The 18,240-nt window shown below is 34.2% G+C and overlaps 1 protein-coding gene across 2 annotated transcripts; it reads left to right on the forward strand.

Moving 5' to 3' along the window:
• Window positions 1-3,298: 3,298 nt before the first annotated feature.
• On the forward strand, window positions 3,299-14,081 carry rnf212 (ring finger protein 212). 2 transcript variants are annotated; one of them, NM_001423279.2, is made up of 13 exons: window positions 3,299-3,557; window positions 3,801-3,917; window positions 4,456-4,517; window positions 4,592-4,657; window positions 4,747-4,803; window positions 6,036-6,094; window positions 6,178-6,237; window positions 8,345-8,397; window positions 9,707-9,776; window positions 10,090-10,132; window positions 10,238-10,292; window positions 13,316-13,388; window positions 13,491-14,081. In NM_001423279.2, the coding sequence occupies exons 2-13, from the start codon at window positions 3,809-3,811 to the stop codon at window positions 13,639-13,641; spliced, it is 858 nt and encodes a 285-aa protein (NP_001410208.2). In that variant the 5' UTR covers window positions 3,299-3,557; window positions 3,801-3,808; the 3' UTR covers window positions 13,642-14,081. The 2 variants fall into 2 exon arrangements, with proteins under 2 accessions (NP_001410208.2, XP_087136144.1); XM_087280018.1 differs by lacking the exon at window positions 4,456-4,517 and having other exon boundaries at window positions 3,444-3,557; window positions 13,491-14,076.
• Window positions 14,082-18,240: the final 4,159 nt, after the last annotated feature.

Consider the following 18,240-nt stretch of genomic DNA (forward strand, 5'->3'; position numbering starts at 1 on the left):
GTCCTCAAACAAGTGTTTATGTTTATATATGATGTGGTAAAATTTAAAACTGAAATTTTAAATACATATTAGGCCTAGAGCTTTATTAGTGCAAAGCTGCTGAGTGCAACGAAATATAGACTATATTTTATTACTTGCTCTTATGTGCTGAAACTCCTTTACTTAAAGATCACAGAATAATATGCAACAGCTTTAAATAAAGGGGAATCACCTAATATTAAGTGTCATATAGCCTAGGGAAAAATATGTTTCAGGTCTCTCCAGAGCATTTGAGCTGAATGTTTGACAGCGTCTATCTAAACGTTGATGTTATAAAATACATTTTCTTATTATTATGGAGAATTTCTGTGGTGTTATATTATGAATGGTGCGCTCACTGTGCTGGGTCCCTCCGTAAGTGGCGAGACCACTGGATCCACAATGCCAACAGTCGGTCGGTGAGTATGAGAACACACAGGCCTGTGCTTGTAGACATATAATGTAATGCTGTACAGTAACATGTTGTCTGTTTGTTTTGGTTGTCTTCATTTTAATCGCTTTGTGATGATGCGATGATGTGCTTTATCTGCCTGATTCCCGCTGAAGTGGGCGGGTTGTGTGACGTTTGATTCGGGGGTCCTTCTGGGGGTAGGGTTTGTGTGACACGCTGCAAGCTACTAGCCCGACAGTGGAAACGCGACATGATTTCAGCCTCACTGCTCAACCTCCCGGGCGATTGGCCCGGCCTGGCCTGATAAAAGCGCTGGCTCGCACTGGCCCAACACTGGCCTGGCTAATGAAGACACGCCAAACACAAAAGAAACTGGCCATTGAATTTGACGTCATCCACCCTTGACACTTTCACTATTCCGCATTTTGAAATGATTCCTCGCAGCAAACGTAAACAATCTGTAGCAGCAATTTTGCACACAGCGTGTCTCAATAATAAAACCAGGAAGAAAAAAATATTTTGACATTTCCCCGTGGTTGTTTGAGTTGTCTCTGAAATCTTCTGACACTGCCAGAACTTCATCAGAGGAAAAATCAGATCGCAACAGGCACCAAGTGGCTGTCTGTGAACATGCCAAACCAACAATCAAAGATCACAGGTTTTAGCCTAGGATTTCAGGAATCTTTTAGGATTGCCCAAATTTGTCTCAGATGACAAAATCGTGGCTGAAATCTCACAGTGTGAGCCGGCCTTTAGTTATTCAAACGTAAAACGAGATGAAAGACTGTAACCGCTAGCACCATCAGGATCAGCAGGCAAGCGCAGAAACTCCATTGAAAAAACTGGGTTAAAACAATTTTTTTTAGACCAGGCAGGGGAAAATAGAATTTAATACAGTGATTCTTTTCTGGTCTGAGACCGACTTTATATTGTATATTAATCAGTCAGTGAAGATCACTGATTTTTAAAGAAATAAGAGCTTAAACGTGGCAATTTTGAATTTAAAGACAGTTCCCCGTAAGCGCTGGCTGGATAGAAGAGGCTGGCTGGCTAAAATTAAAAGTCCATGTGCATACAGTATACCCCATTCAGGATTACCCAAAATTATTTTATTTTTTTCTTTAAAGAAATTGTATTATATTTAATTTTCATTTATCTCTTTATTTAACATGTTCTAATGTTTTTCTTACTCATGACCATAGCACGCATATAAAGTTTCAACAAGCTGATGTTGATGATGAACTTTAAATATTTGTAACAATTGCTGATTAATTTGATCTGCTAAATTTCTGAAAATGCAGGTTTAAGTAGGGCTTGGTGATACGGCAAAAAAGCTACCTCAATAATTATTTTTTCATATTGAACAATAACAATATTTTTTTTAATATAAGTTGTTAATGATTTATAAGAGTACACAAACAATAGCTTTACATGTTTACATCCAAAAATGCAAATTAACTTTCTGCGTAAAACTGGATTATCGTATAAAAGACATGCGAATAAAGCAGTGTTTCTATCCAACGAGTCAAAGAGAACAAAATCGTCACTTCCTGATTACCTGGTGCCAAATATCATCAGTAAAAACGGAATTTGCTGCGGTAGGAGAAGCTGCAAGAATCTTTTTTTCATTTAATAAATGACTTGCACCGCAGAAGGCAATGCTACATGCAGTGGCGTTTGAAGGCGTAAGACGCGGAGTACAGATGCTCTTGATTCTGGAGTTCATTAATAATATAATAAAACTATTACTGAAATGGTTGCGGCGTTTTAGAATGACCAAAACATTATTTCAGATGTTTTATAATGTGCTCGGCCTGCTGGTTTGTCCATTTGCACACATTTTTATCATCACTTTTAACAAAATCACATGACCTTTTTTAATGAGCATAATGGAATTTGTACATAAAAATGTTTCCATCGCAGTTTTTTACACATCTTTACTTATCGATAAAAAGTTTATCCTACTCAGATATGTGCATATGTTGTTGTTTTTTTGCACATTTTTAGAATTTATGTGCATCTTGCCAATTCCATCAATCGTTTTTTTGAGTGCATATCCAAAATATGCACACAAGAGGCCACACAATTCAGAGGGTTCATTAATGGCATAACATTTTCGGCCGATAAATTTTCGGTTGCCGAAAATTCGTTAGGCTACATCTATAATATAAACACACTTTTAGATTCTCATTGTTGCAAATTTCTGCTGTGTGATTGGCTCTTAGATTAATATTGAGTAAAAAAGGTCCAGAGCTTATCATTGTTATTTAAATAAACTTCATCACGATTCAATATAATATCATTTATCGGCCCAGCCCTTTGTTTAGGTACTACAAAACATAAAAAATATATGCATTTCGTTATGACACAAGCTCATGTCTTAATTACATGTAGGCCTTTGACAGATACTTTTATCCTAAACAATTGCATGTGTCAGTGACATATATCTAGTTGTTTGTTAATTTTACTGGAAATAATTAATTTTAATGTTGCTAGTACTGTTTTATTCATTTGAACTGAACATCACTTCACTTTAAAATTATAAATTGTTAAAATAAAATGTTTTTTTTTAATTGCATTTATTTGTTAAATACGTTTTAAAATATCTTTTTTAAATAATTAAAAAACATTTTATTGATATTCTTGTTATATTATAATTAATACTTTAATTAAATATTTTAGTAGTAATTTTAAGAATGTGTGAGAATTATCTATAATTAAACTAACGTTATCCATGCCAAATGTTTACTTTTCATATCTGACTTATTTAGTTGTATTCTCATAATCAAATGTGGTTTATATTGAATTCTATGTAATTTGACCCACACCCTAAAAGGGTTAATTACAACGTCACTGCTATAGTAAAAGTGCTACCACCATCAGAAAAAAATCTAAAACGTATTAACAAAAAACTGTAGTAAAGTTAATAATATGTATTAAGTTCAAGAGCCTTAGTGTGTAGGCGGAAACGGTCGCTGACTGTCGTAAGTTAGCGCGATTTTACCACGATGACGTTACCGTTCCAAAATCTGCTATTTTGTTAGCTATTTTTGCTATACCTAGCAAGCCTACAGTTTAGTTCGTACACTACTGATATCAGTTAAGACATCAATAAAAGAGGATACAGGTATGTAACTTAGTGACCACGACAACGTTTGTACACACCTTAGAGTAAAATTTAAAGTAAAAGATTATTTGTATAGTTAACGTTAGCTCAGAAGTTAGGAACCTAACTGTTAACGTTAGATATAAGTTAATTGGAGGAGCAACAGATTTTATGTATGGCTTGTTATTGGCTGTTACATGAAATGACGAAGGCAGTTAACTCACTTATGGAAGTTTTAGCAAACAAGTTATTTTACTCGCACAGAATTAATAATGTCTCACTGGATCTGCTGTAACGCGTGTTTCACATCATCCGGCCCTGAGCGTCAGATGGCGGTCACGAGCTGCGGCCACATCATCTGCAATGTGTGCTTTCAAAGAGGTAAAACACCCTCAACACAAAAGCGTTCAGGTTGTTTTATTCAGAGGACATAGTGTTTTTACAAATAACGTTAGGTGTTTAACGTTAATGCTTTGTCTAATTGACTAACGTAACCTATTTTCATTGACGATATCCCACATAAGAAATATAACTTACTATAGTAATGTATAGTAAACACATAGTGTTTTTGAACCATACTATAGTAAAGTATAGCATACTGTATAATAGTTACTTTTTCTTAACGAACCACTCAACATGGGATTAACTGATTAAATAATAAATACTATATTTTAGCATACCTTTATACTACTGCAGTAAACTGTGATGTATTGTAGTACAATATACACTGTAGTTTTAGAAACAGTATATTGAGTCATTTGGTATTATTTTGCTATGGTTGTATTACCACTGCAACTCTAGAATTACCAAGTATTTTACTATAGTGTGGCTCAAAGAAAGTAAATATGTGGATATATTGACCTCTGCTGGAGATTCTGCAGTTTTACAGGGGAAATTCTGTCTTTGTTTCCCACATCAGGAAAGCAAAATTTGTGTCTCATTTGCAAAGCAAAATGTCAGATCTCTCCCCTTTCTGATAAAGTAAGACACCAAACTTTTTGTCATGGAGATTACTATTAACAAACTATGCACTAATCTGGTTATTGCTCTTACAGAGCTGCTCAGACGTTTTCTCAGATATCAGTTCAGTTGCTGTAAAGTACTTCTCAGAGATAAGCAAGGTAATCCTGTGCTTAGTTGAATAGAGCTCAGCTATGTTAATCAGGCATGCACTCATGACATAAACATTTCTGTTATTTATGCTTTTCAGGTCTTACAATTCCAGGGCAAACACCAGAAAAGATTGCTGGCCTACTATCAGCAGACGGTGAGATCATCTGACCTTAATGTGAACATTACTGATGGTTTGGTGACACGCTACATTAGTTATGAAAAAAGAAATATATTTTAGTTTTTTATTTGTTTAGAGTAGTGTAAACTTGTTAGAAGCATTTTGAAGGTGATTATAAATTGATGTGACGATTAGAATGACTCGTAACTGCACAGATTTGGAAATTTCATATTATAGATTTTTTTAAACGTTATCTTTGCTTATTTTAACATGATTTTCAGTCAAAAATATTTCTAAAACAAAATTCCAGAAACGTCTTTTAAAGTTTTTTTTTCTACTGAGTGTGGAATTTTTCTTTTTAGGTTTATAATTTTAAACCTACTCGAATCTAGGATCTGGATTTAAAATTTTATTTCATGTTTTTTTATTTGAGCTAACATAAACTAACAATAGATTTTTTTTTATATTAAAAGGATTACTAAAACTGTAACTGTAGATACTTGTAATTAAAGAGATAGTTTACCCAAAACTGAAAATTCTGTCATCATTTACTCACCCTTTACTTGTTTTAAACCAGTTTGAGATTTGCTTTCCCTGTTAAACATAAAAGAAAATATTTTGAAGAATTGACTTCCATAGCATTTGTTTTTCCTTCCAGCCATGTCAATCATGTTAATGGTTCCAAGATTCCTCAAAACACTTATTTTGTGTTACACAGAACAAACGAACAAAACAAATTGGAACAAGGGTGAGTAAATGATGACAGTATTTTCAGTTTTGGGTGAACTATCTCTTAAATGCATTGATTTGCGTTTAGAGACCTTATTGGATAACAAAGGGCTAGGCGATTAATTAAAATCAACATTTAGAACCTATAATTGGTCTAATTTTTCCAGGTCATTTTTTTCAATTACTTACCCTACCGCGAGTGGAGTCACATGACCCCTCGGGTATCCAACACAGTCTTCATGTAAATGCATACTTTTGTAAATACATTACATGTGTGCATATTTTTTGTACAAAACTTATCAGTGAACACATAAAATAATCATTCATCAACTGTAATCAAGGTAAAATGTTCAATTAATCAAGATTTAGATTTTAGGCAAAATCGCCCAGCCCTAGGATAGCATTATTCATATTTTCATATGTGAATGCAATGTGGAGACAAGTGGATGCAAAGATCGATTATTTTTTTAATAACGTGCACAAGGTAAGATTCTTGTTTACCAAGTCAAATTAATGTCCTACAACACTCCTGAGCACAGATTGAGAGAATGAAGGAAGAAGGACTGAAAATGCAACAAGAGATGCAGATGATGTCTAAGTAAGTATAAGTATTTCAGTAATACAGCCACTCATTTTGTTTGTCTTATTTGTTGTTGTTTTATTTATGTATTTTTTTTACAGGAAAATAGCGGAACAGAATGCCTACATATCAAAGCTGGAGACAACTGTTCAAAATCAAAGGTATTTCAATATGCATTTCTGAATAGATTGAATATAAGAAAATCACCTTTTAGATTTATTTGATATAATCCTTGTAATAAGTTGCACAAGTATATTTCAAGTAAATTTTATCTTATATCTTAAATCTTATATCAAGTACAGTGAGCTTGTCAATATCATTTAACATTGACTTAAGGTTTAACCTAACACCTAAATAAATTAAGTAAAATGTAATTAATTATCTTTTAATATTTATTTCGATTTTTTTTTGTTTTTGTTTTTTTTTAGCAAAAGGAACATTGCTTTTATCAAATTATGTCAATATTATTAGTTAAATGTTATTTTAGATTTCCGTGATACTTACACTTCAATTGTTTTATATATTTGTAATAAATGCATGTCACGTTTTAGTCAGCATTCCTGGCTATCCCAACAAGTCAATACTTTTCTATTAAAATGTACTTGATTTATTTGCAGTGAATAGAAAACATTTAAACAATACAAGTAAATGAATACTAATATTCAATCTTTTCTATCCAGTTCAACTATTACATGAAGTAAATCTGTAAATATTTAATATTTTACTAAGTTATAATTAATATTTTACTAGTTATAGTTCAGCGTGACATGTAATATTACATTTAATAGTAGAAAAATTATGACAGGAAATTTCTTAGATTTTACCAAACCAAGTAATTTTTTTTTTCAGTGTACAGGGCTTGCAACCAGCATTCAAACACTCTGAAAAAAGATTTCGGTAACATTGAACCCCAGAAGAAATACCTTTATTTATGTTTAGGATTTGTGGCATTATTGGTCAAGAAAACTTTCGTATAAAAAAATTAATATTTTCATATCATATTTTTTTACATTCATATAAATATCAAAATTTCATTCATTCATTTTTATTCATTTTTATTTAGCTTAGTCTCTATTTCAAAGGTTGCCACAGCGGAATGAACGACAACTATTTCAGCATGTTTTAAGCAGCGGACGCTTTTCCAGCCGCAACCCAGTATTGGGAAGCACCCATACACACTGATTCACACACACTCATACACTACGGACAATTTAGCTAACCCAATTCACCTATACCATATGTCTTTGGACTGTGGAGGTAACCGGAGCACCCGGAGAAAACCCATGCAAATAGGGCAAGAACATGCAAACTCCACATAGAAATGCTAACTGGTCCGGGACTTGAACCAGCAACTTTCTTGCTGTGAGGTGACAGTGCTAACCACTGAGCCACCATGCCGCATACCAGTACATTTTCTTTTATATTAAAAAAAAATCAACATTAAGAAGATGCAGCTTTGGCTGCAGATTCAGTCTTAAGTGGATAGTGTGTGGATCCCGCTCTGCACATCTGTCCAGTTCAGTCTTCTCTGTTCTTCTTGGCAGAACTGCTCAATCTTAGTCAGTTAGCATGGAGATGTCAATGTCAAGTCAACCAGTGAATTCTCAGTTGGCCTGAGATCTGCATTTGGCATTCGGCCATTCCTCTGTAGCTCTAGGATCATTTTTTACTGGAAAACAAACGTTCACCCCAAAACCGCAGGTGTCTTGAAAACTATGTCAGGTTTTTATTTTGACATATGTTACTATCTTTTCAGGGCCTGGGCAGTTTTTGGAAAAAAACGTTTTTATTTTTTTTTAACTGATAATAATACAAAATAAATGTATTTGAGCACTACATGATCATCATAGAATCATATCTGAAGTGTCACATGACACTAAAGACTGGAATAATGACTACAGAAAATACATTAGATACAAAAAATAAAGAAACATTAGCCAAGTCAAGCAAAACATACTTTTCATATTTACTGTAAATGTGGCATACACTCAATTTTTTTTTGCTGCTTGTTTAAACTACTTGTGTAAAATGAGCTGAAACAACAATTCTTGAGATTTTTTACTACAACTTAATTGTTTTTTGTTTAATCAACTTAAATTTGTTTAGTTAACTAAATCGATTTTTGTTTGGACAACAAGTTGAATTCAGCAATTTTACAGTGTATACATACGTGACATAAGAAAATACAACACATGATAATGTACAGTATTTATTTTAATTATTATTATTATTTTTTTTAATGCAACACTTGTCTCTACATCTCTATAGTTCAAGACTGGCATTACAGTCAAACCGAGATTTACCTTCAGCAAGTTTACCAGGTGAGTTTAGCTCATTTTTAGATCCTAATAGATTTGCACAATTACATACTGTATTGAAGTCCTTTTTTGCCACTGAATAAATTATGTTGCCACTGAATTTATTGTTTATGGTATTTTAACATTTTACAGAAAATAGTTGATTGGTTAATTTTAGTTCATGTATTTTCAAACAATGAACATCACATTTATTACAGTATTTGATTATCTTTTGTCAATGAAAATAGTCATTGTTCGCTATTATTAACTTACAGTGCAGTAATTAATGTTAACAAGCACAACTTTATTAATAAGGCATTAGTAAACGTTGACCTACTGTATGCTGTATGTAGATTTTTATTATTATTAGTTCATGTTAACAAATACATTAAGTACCATTAACTTATAGAACCTTACAGTAAAGTGTGACCGAAAAAAAGATAATTGTTACAGTTTATCTCAAAATTCAGCTTTTTTTCTCTCTTATAAGCTTATTCTCAAATAGGTCACTTGAATTCTAAAGTTTCTCGCAGTTTTTATTTTTTCAAATCTAACTATTTCTCAGAACATTTTTACTCATAGTTATGAATTTATTGCTTGCAGTTCTTGCTGCTTTTTCTCAGATTTGTAAGTTCATACAGTACAGTAATACATACAGTCAGAGCTGTGAGTCCATACTGTTAGTCAAGATATAAACTCCGAATTAATATATAAGACCCATCCTGGCCTTTTCACATCATTTTTAGTTTATAGTATTTCACAATTCAGACTCTTTCCCTTACAGTTCTGAGTTTATATTTTGCAAATCCAATGTATTTTCTTACAATTCTTAGTTATTATCAGGGAATTCTAAAGTTGTTATTTTTTTCACAACTAATTTGGACTTTATAGTTTGTAATTCTACATTTTTCCCAGAATTGTGAGATCATAGGTCAGAATTCCGAATTACAAAGTAGAAATTACAAGAAAAGTCATAGCAGAATATAAACTCAGGGTTGAGATACAAAAGACTCAAACTTTTCCATTCATAATTTCAAGCTAGATTATCACAATTTTGACTTCAACCCCCACCCCCCCACCGTTATGACTTTATATTTTGCAATTTGAGCTTTTTCTAAGAGAGGGAAATTTACAATTGCGAGTAAGAAAAGTGCAATTTCCTTTTTTAATATTCTTTAATATTCCACTTGGCTGCGGAAACAAGCTTCCATTATGATCAGGCTGTCCACACTGTTACAGCAGTTTCAAATATTTTAGTCTTGGTAACTGTGATAAACTTTTGTTTTTGTGATGTATAATACTATTTATAAGACCTGCTTTACTTTTATTTCAGCTTCATCAGTGACAAAAATCCCCTTTTGTTCTCCACTCTCACTGTCCCGATCCTTATCCAATGCTAGCCTGTAAGTATACATTCTGATCAGCTTTAATCTCTATAGAAGGTTCAAATAACCATTCAAATTTTAAAAACGTGTTCTTATTTCATATAGGTATGTAATTGTATCTATAATTAGAAACTCTAAAACATTTGATAATCAATTGTAAAGAATAATAACGAAACCGTAAAAGGTTATATCTAATTTCATATTCATTTCAGCTATCTGTTAAATGCTGTTTTTTATATCATTGTTTCATTAAAGTTTCAAAATTCTATGAAATAGCCAGTGCTTTAAACAAGGATGGTCGTGCTTGTGATTGTAATATTTTTGTTTTCAGAGCTGAGAGTACAGAAATGGACAGCAGGGGACGCTCTCACAAAGTAAACGTCCTCTATTTTCCATATATAATTCTTGTGTGATTTGTAATAGAGTACACACTTCTCTGTTGTCACCTTGCAATCCTATACTTCTGTTTCTCCATCTAGACAGATGCTTTGAGCAGAATTTGTCTCAGAAGCTCACCGCAAAACTGCCGCATAGGTTTGTCAGAAATGTTATGCTGTTTTCATATTCTCTGCTCTTGATATTTTTGGTTTGTATATGATAAAATATATGCATGTTGGATATGTTGAACTGGGTTTGTTATAAATGCACTAATAGAGATAATTTGGTCTATAATCGTTATCCTGATCAACAACAACAATCAACATATTGACCAATAAAATAACCAGTGTTTTTTCTTATTTACATTTAAATCCTTTAAATAAGAAATTATGAACATATAGTTTATTTAATTAATTAAATTAGCTTTCCTTTACAGTGCATATTTACAATGTTTAACAGTATTATTGTACCACTATTGTTAACAAAACTCTCTAAAAAAAAAAATGCAATAATGATACTGTGCTAAGAATATTTTATGATAAACAGGTTCTAATTTCAGTTTCTGATTCCCCCTTTTGTCTAGAGTGTCTAGAAAATCGCTATATAAATGTAAGGAATTATTATTATTATTATTTTATGTAATTGTTTTCAAAATAATTCAAAATATTTAGTTGAATACTTTTATATTACATGAATTTGACTTGGCGTCACAGTGGCACAGTAGGTAGCATGATTGCCTCACAGCAAGAAGGTTGGTGGTTCGAGCCCCAGCTGGGTCAGTTGGCATATCTGTGTGGAGTGTGCATGTTCTCCCTGTCTTCGCATGGGTTTCTTCCTGGTGCTCCAGTTTTCCCCACAGTCCGAAGACATGTGGTACAGGTGAATTGAATACACTTAATTGGCCGTGGTGTACTGTATGTGTGTGAGTGTGAGAGTTTATGGGTGTTTCCCTGTATTGGGCTGCGGCTGGAAGGGCATCCGCTGCCTAAAACATATGCTGGATAAGTTAGCAGTTCATTCCGCGGTGGTGATGCCTGATTAATAAAGGGATTAAGCTGAAAAGAAAATAAATGAATGAATTTGACTCATAGAATTTTAGAATTTATTTACACAATTTATCTTGTGTGAAAGCTGTCATGTACTTACTTTTATTAACAGTTTTATTTTTTCCAAACATTTTGTTGTCTTTGAAAAAGGCAGATCAGTACTTGGATTATTTAAATTAATAAGATTTCCATTTATTTGTTTATTTATTTTTTGCTCAAATTATAGCAAATTTCTGTTTAACAATTACACATAGACATGCATTGTAAATCAATTGTATATGCTTTTTCTGAACCCTTCTGTTTGCATTAATTAAATATATGCTTAAAATCAGAGTTTGTTTTACACAAATTTTCTGATTTTGACTAATGTAATGTGGACCTTTTTGAAATGTATAATTATTGTGAAAAGCTCTATGCAAGTATTAAATACAACTTGAATTGAAACAAGAATTCAAGTACAACTTCAAAACAAAAACGACATTATTCATAATGCATTAAATTCCACCAGTCAGCTATGAATGAGCAAAGATCTTTAGCTCTGCCCACTTCTGTGAAGCACCACAAATGACATAACTGATATAGGTCTGCCTATAGTATTTTGCAATAAACCTGAAATATATTGTTTCTACAGATAGAGCCAACAATGTTTTTATATAACAAAAATTAATTTGTTCATTCAGTTTCTTATCGGCTTAGTCCCTTTATTAATCAGGGGTCGCCATAGCAGAATGAACCGCCAACTTATCCAGCATATGTTTTACGCAGCGAATGCCCTTCCAGCCGCAACCCAATATTGGAAAAACCCACTCAAGCATTTACACACATACACTACAGCCAATTTAGCTTACCCAATTGACTTATTCTGCATTGAACTCTGGGGGAATCCAGAGCAACCGAAGAAAACCCACGCCAACATGGAGAGAACTCCACACAGAAATGCCAACTGACCAAGTCGGGGCTCAAACCAGTGACCTTCTTGCTGTGAGGCGATTGTGCTACCCACTGCACCACCGTGACGCCCCTACTAACCAATATAATATTTTATATTTCTCCATATTTAATTTGATTGTGCCATTCACAGTGCTTCATGTGAATGTAGTTTTTTCTCGATGTTTGTTTTTTTCAAACCAAAGTGAACCAGAGGTTATTGAGAATTTTATTTCAGTGTGTTGATGTACTTTCTTCTGAATATTGAGTAGGGGTGTGCTTAAGAGTATTGTGGCTGAAGCCACCAAACTGACATCCGTTCAGAAGGACCGCCACTCCAAATGCAAAAGTGGCCAAACTTGCATGGATGAATTTTGATTAATCAAGCTCACGTTCAATTTTCATGTACTTTGGTTCAAATCAAAACTCAGTGTTGTGATTAACCTCATAGCTAGGCCCACACAGAATCTGCACGCGCAGAATTCTGCAGATTTTTAGCCCGTCATTAATTCTGTTTATTTACTTGAGTAAATTGTGTGTAAATCTATATTTATTCAGTTTATAAATTAATTACAGTAATATTATTGACTAATGTAAAAATTTTCAGTTGATTTATGTACGATGCAGTTTGTACAGTAAAATTTTCTGTCTTTTAGTAGATATATTTTAGGAGAAACTTGCTTTGTTTACCAAATAAAGTGAATCTAATTGGATTTGCATTAAATAAAAGTTAAAAAGATATGTTTTATTTCACATATTAAGGTTTTAGTTATGATACTTTCTAATTCCAAAAAAATTCTGCATAAATCCGCAGATTTTTACCAAAATTCTCAGCAGAAATAGCAAAAAACGTCCATGGATTCCGTCTGGCCCTACTCATAGCTGGTTGGTTTGGTTTATCTCATTTTTGTAAAAATCCTTATGGAGAAAATGAATTAAAAAATACTTCCTAAACCAGCCCTGCCAAAAAAAGCGGAGTGCCCTAATGCACTCTTTTGATTTTGATAGTACTAGCTACATTTTGGCAGTTTGAGTAGAAGCTTTTGTCAAATATATCAGTGTCCTTTTTTTTTCAAATCCTTTCAAAAGGGTTTATAGCACTTCTGACATCTCCAAAACTGCACTCTTTTCACAATGATATCACCAATCCATTGATACAATCTGGCTGTATACTTTGTTCTGCAATGAATGGTCTCTTCCATTTAGGTTCAGTTCCTCACAGAGCATCAAGTCAGAGCACTCTGGGTAACCATTCAGCGCCATTCAGTGCCACTGTCAGGTATTTCTTCCACTAAAAGAATGACTCCACTGTCTTGTATCTTGGAAAACTCTTCTGCCTTAGTATGGACAGCCAGAGTAACTGGAGAAGTATCTCTTGCAGTAGGGAATTCTCCAGTGGTCTACGGGAGCCCAGGATCAGTCAATCCCAAAATGTGCCCTACCGCAGTGAGTCGCCATGGGAAACGCCAGTGTTCAAACTCCCCTCGGTCTTCAAATTTTCATCGGTGTCCTCTCTGGGACCCCCTCCGTGACATACACTCCAGTCCAAAAGCAACACAACTAATCACATCTCAGACTGTTGTTATATGTCACAAACCTGCGCTATTTTTACAAGATACTCTTCGGAAAAAGACTTCAGGCCTATTATTGTGATCTGCATGCAGGCCTGTAGTCACTGCAGCGCTGACCTGTAACTGACTCTCTTCAATGAACATCTGTGCTCTCGTTTCCATAAATGTTCCTGTGTATCGTAGCGATTAATCACAGACCCTCGTTGAATGGTTTGTGAGTGTGAATTTTAATATGCCCCCTTCCCCCCCCCTCATGACTCGCATTTTGTCAGCAGCATGTGCTGTTAATCACATCCAATATGTTTTCTAGAGCATGTTTTTCCTCTAACACACTGATGCCATTGTACTGAGGTGTTCAGACCTTGTTCGCAGTCATTAAAATGATGCATCTGCTAATGTGGCTTGAGTTTGTTTGAGTTTTTCTGGTGTATCTTGTTTGTTATCTTGGTACCTCATCAAAGATGAAGTCGTGAGATTTGTCTAATCAAATCTTGGCTTCATCCAAACAAATCGGCGGGAGTTTAAAGGTGAGTAGTCTTCGGAAAATGTTGGTGTATATGCTTTTATGGGTCTCACACTGTATTTGGGATAGTCAAAATAAGCAAGCTAGACCTAATTCAAGGCCTGGTTGGAAAGTGCTGTTCTAGACCTTTTTCTTGGAACGCAAAATTACCCATTATGCTTTGCGTGTATGCGCAAGGAGAATGCGAAGAACTTCCGGTCGGCAGCTGATGCATGTAAACAGTCACATTTGGACAGCTTTGAAACGATAGTTTTAATCTATTTAACCTGCTTTTATCCTCTTTGAACTAATACTGTTGTCCATCAGCACTATCTCCTGGACTGATCATTTAAAGAAATGCGATGTAATAGGATGGAAAACAGCTGCTGTGAGGCATTTTTCCCTCGTTGTCAGACGGCATCTTTTGCAGTTTAAATGAAGCCTTATCGCTAAAGTCAACATTTTCTCTTTATTTAAAATATATAACCAGCCCAAACAAATGTAATTCACCAAAATGTTTGACACACACACGTAGCCTGTACTGTGCCACTGACACACTGATTTAATAACTTTGACAAAGTGAAAATATAGGCTAGTGTCATTTCAAAATGACAGAAAAACACAAACCGTGGTAAAAACAACACACTAAATAAAACACAAACGGCTCGCGAATGAACAGAATGAACAGCAAATCAGCCAGCAGAGGATCAGTAACAGACTTTTATTGATCATTTTTGTAAATTGCACGACTTTCATACCTGTTAAGTTTCATGCCAGTACTCTGGTTTGCTCTGTGTGTGTGTGTGTGTGTGTGTGTGTGTGTGTGTGTTAAAAAGCCGCTGAGCTACCAGCTGACAGGCCAGGAACGCACACACGCACTGTATTTCTGACGGCAGATACGTGAACTGACGTGTTTGAACCACATGTGACAGATTATAACGGCTTTAACAGACACATTTCTAAGTTGTGTCACAAAAATACTCTGTTATCCATTAAAAACGTTATTGAAACCCATTTTCGGAGCGCAAATTATCAGTTGTACACACTGTAAACGAAAGTTTTTAGCATTCTACCGGAAGACGCTGGTCGCTATGGCGCCCTCCATGCAGCAGCCATGAAAAAGGTCTATAGTGCCAAAAGATCCCACCTCAGAATTTGTCATGTTCTGATTTTTCTTCAGATTATTCACTCAACATGCTAAATGCCTTTTATGTAATATTAAGAGATACCCTAGAACAGAGATGTCCAAAGTAGGGCCTAAAGGCCAAATCTGACCCATTGTAACCTTTGATATGGCCCACCGTCCCATCTGACAGGAGAGTATGATAGAGAGGGTTGGGGAATGCCTTTAACAGAGATTGTAATTTCTAATTTGACGTAACCTTTTTTGTTTTGTTGCTGAGCTACAAAAAAGGAAACTGAAATGAAATGTAAATGAATCTGATTTTATAAAATTTAAATACGGCCACTCAACGGATAGAGGACTATGCAAAAGACATCGGTGAGCAAGTCAAGGCAAAAAATAGTGTCATTTTGTTATAAATTACAATGTTTTGTTTTTACTGTAATGGGTTCATTATAAAATGTAATAAATACTGCATTAGTTAATATAAAGCAATTTTTAAATAATTTTTAAATAGTCGTAAATAAATTAGGAAATTACTCATTGCAAATATATTTACCTCTGGTCCACTAGCCTCAATCAAGTTTGGTTTTTGACCCATCATAAGAAAAGGTTTGGCACCCCTGCCCTAGAATAAGGGTTAGAATCTGTTATAATATATAAGACCAAATATATTAATTCAAGGGACCCCATCAGAGTGCAAGCTACAGGGGGGTTGGGGGGATTGACCTCCCTAATTAACACTTAATCCCCTGAAGGACATCAAAACAAGATGTATGGGGAGTCGGCCCTTTAATAGTAAGAATAGCTTTCTCTGATCTCTTAGTATTAATAATAAAATTGCATAATATAAATATGCATTTGACTTCCCATAACAGTTCATACCATCAATCAATTGCGTTAATCAATGCAGGGAGAAATATTCAGCAGTCTAAAACTGGCAGTTCTTGAGCACAGACAGACATCTTAAGTATTAACAAAAAACGTTTCTTGTGGGTGTATATATCTGCCTGTAGCCTAAAAAAAAGAGAAAAAAAACATAATTTGTATAGTTTGACTAACAGTAACCTCTTAAATAGTCACTAAATATCTCTCAAAACACTGAAAACTTGTACATTCTATTAATAAATGAGATGTAATTTAAATAGATTTATACATTTGACTTACTGAAGCAAGTATTACCAAACTACTACTGAAAAAGTTGACACTGGACCCCATCTTAATATGTAAAATGAATCCATATTACTCGTTTAGAAATTCAATTTATTTATTAAAAAAAAATAAAAACGTTTTATTGAACTTATTTTATTCTTTTTATTATTACTCAATAAAAATATTAATTTTACTCAATATTGTATTCATTTATTAATTTTTACTGTAAATAAATTTAAATACATTTTGTATTTATTTGATATATATATATATAAAGCATTACATACAACATTGGGCTGCAATGACGTTTGCTGTAAGAAAATAAAACAAGCAAATATTTGATTAAAAGAAACTTATTATTAATTATGATCAATTATTACTTATTTTGTTCAGAAGACGGAACAACATACAGTATAGTAACTTACTGGGGTGAGTAAAGGACAAAAGCTTTTGTATGAAGTGGTTTCTTTAATTTTAACAACCTTCAATGCATGTTTATAAGAAACTGCACCCCGTCCTGTTTGCTGGCCGTATTGTCAGTTTGTGGGCACATCTAATGTAACATAAAAAAATGTCCTATAATGCCCACAGAGCAGCAATAAATGAGAAACATTTACAGTCCCCGAGCTCCTACTTACAGAAACCACAGGAACACATGAATTCCAGCACTTTTAAAGGTCAAATGCACCCAGGTACGTTACTCCTAAATATTTTGTATTGCCTGAAAACAACAGTCCTCATAAATCTACTACAGCTCAGTAATTCTGAAGAGCTGTGTAGTGTAAGAAGGTAAGGCTTCACCTCGAGGGCCTCGACTGATCTGAAGACAGCAGCAATTGTTCATGTGTCATTTCTGCCATGTTGCACGAGCTGCTGAGAAAGATGGCACAATTACCTTGAGTACTGCTGCTGCTTAAAAGTTTGTCTTTGATTCAAGTCAATTTCTCAAGGGGACACGACGGGATATAAAGATGACAAATGCTCTTTAAACAGCAGCTGCAGGTGAGCTGAATAACTTCATCCTGTTTAAAACAGCAATTAAGCAAATTTTGTGTTAAGATATTTTGTGATGATTAATAGGCCTCATTTGAAAACAAGTTAGGCCTACTTAATTTTATTTGAGACATAACCCAATCTTGTGATTTAAAGGGATATTTCAACCAAAACTGAACTTGATTTACTCACCCTTTACCTGTTGTTCCAAACCTTGTCATCCTACATTGGGCTTCTGTTGAACACAACTGACTTATAAAGTATTTGTTTTTCCAACTATGTTAGTCAGTGCCCTGCAGGCACAGGACATCAACATGATGTTGTACCCCAAGATCATGGGGACATTGGGTTTTGTTTGGAAGTGAAAATCTGGTCGGCGTCTGACCCCAACACCAGGCTGACACCAATGTCAAATGTTTAATTCAATTCAATTCAATTCAGCTTTATTTGTATAGCGCTTTTACAATGTAGATTGTGTCAAAGCAGCTTCACATAAATGGTCATAGTAACTGGAACAGTGTGGTTCAGGTTTTAGTGTTTAAGTTCAGTTCAGTTCAGTTCAGTTTAGCTCAGTTCAGTGTGATTTAATCATTACTGAGAGTTCAAACACTGAAGAGCCAATTCATCGATGCGTAGCTCTACCAATCCCGAACCATGCGAGGCAGTGGCGACAGCGGAGAGGGAAAAAAAAACTTCACCTGATGGGAGTGAAGAAAAATCCAATCTAAAATCAAACAAATATCAACATCTAATCATGTTACACCTTAATGCTGTGTGGTCTTTACCACTT

Source organism: Danio rerio, chromosome 14 (assembly GCF_052040795.2).
Source record: "Danio rerio strain M-AB ecotype USA chromosome 14, GRCz13ab, whole genome shotgun sequence".
Lineage (NCBI taxonomy): Eukaryota > Metazoa > Chordata > Actinopteri > Cypriniformes > Danionidae > Danio > Danio rerio.

Excerpts from the sequence above, each read along its gene's own strand:
- rnf212 (NM_001423279.2), top strand. The coding sequence starts at position 3,809 with ATGTCTCACTGGATCTGCTGTAACGCGTGTTTCACATCATCCGGCCCT. Across the intron at positions 4,518-4,591 it reads TCTCTCCCCTTTCTGATAAA|AGCTGCTCAGACGTTTTCTC; the intron begins GTAAGACACCAA and ends TTGCTCTTACAG. Across the intron at positions 8,398-9,706 it reads ACCTTCAGCAAGTTTACCAG|CTTCATCAGTGACAAAAATC; the intron begins GTGAGTTTAGCT and ends CTTTTATTTCAG.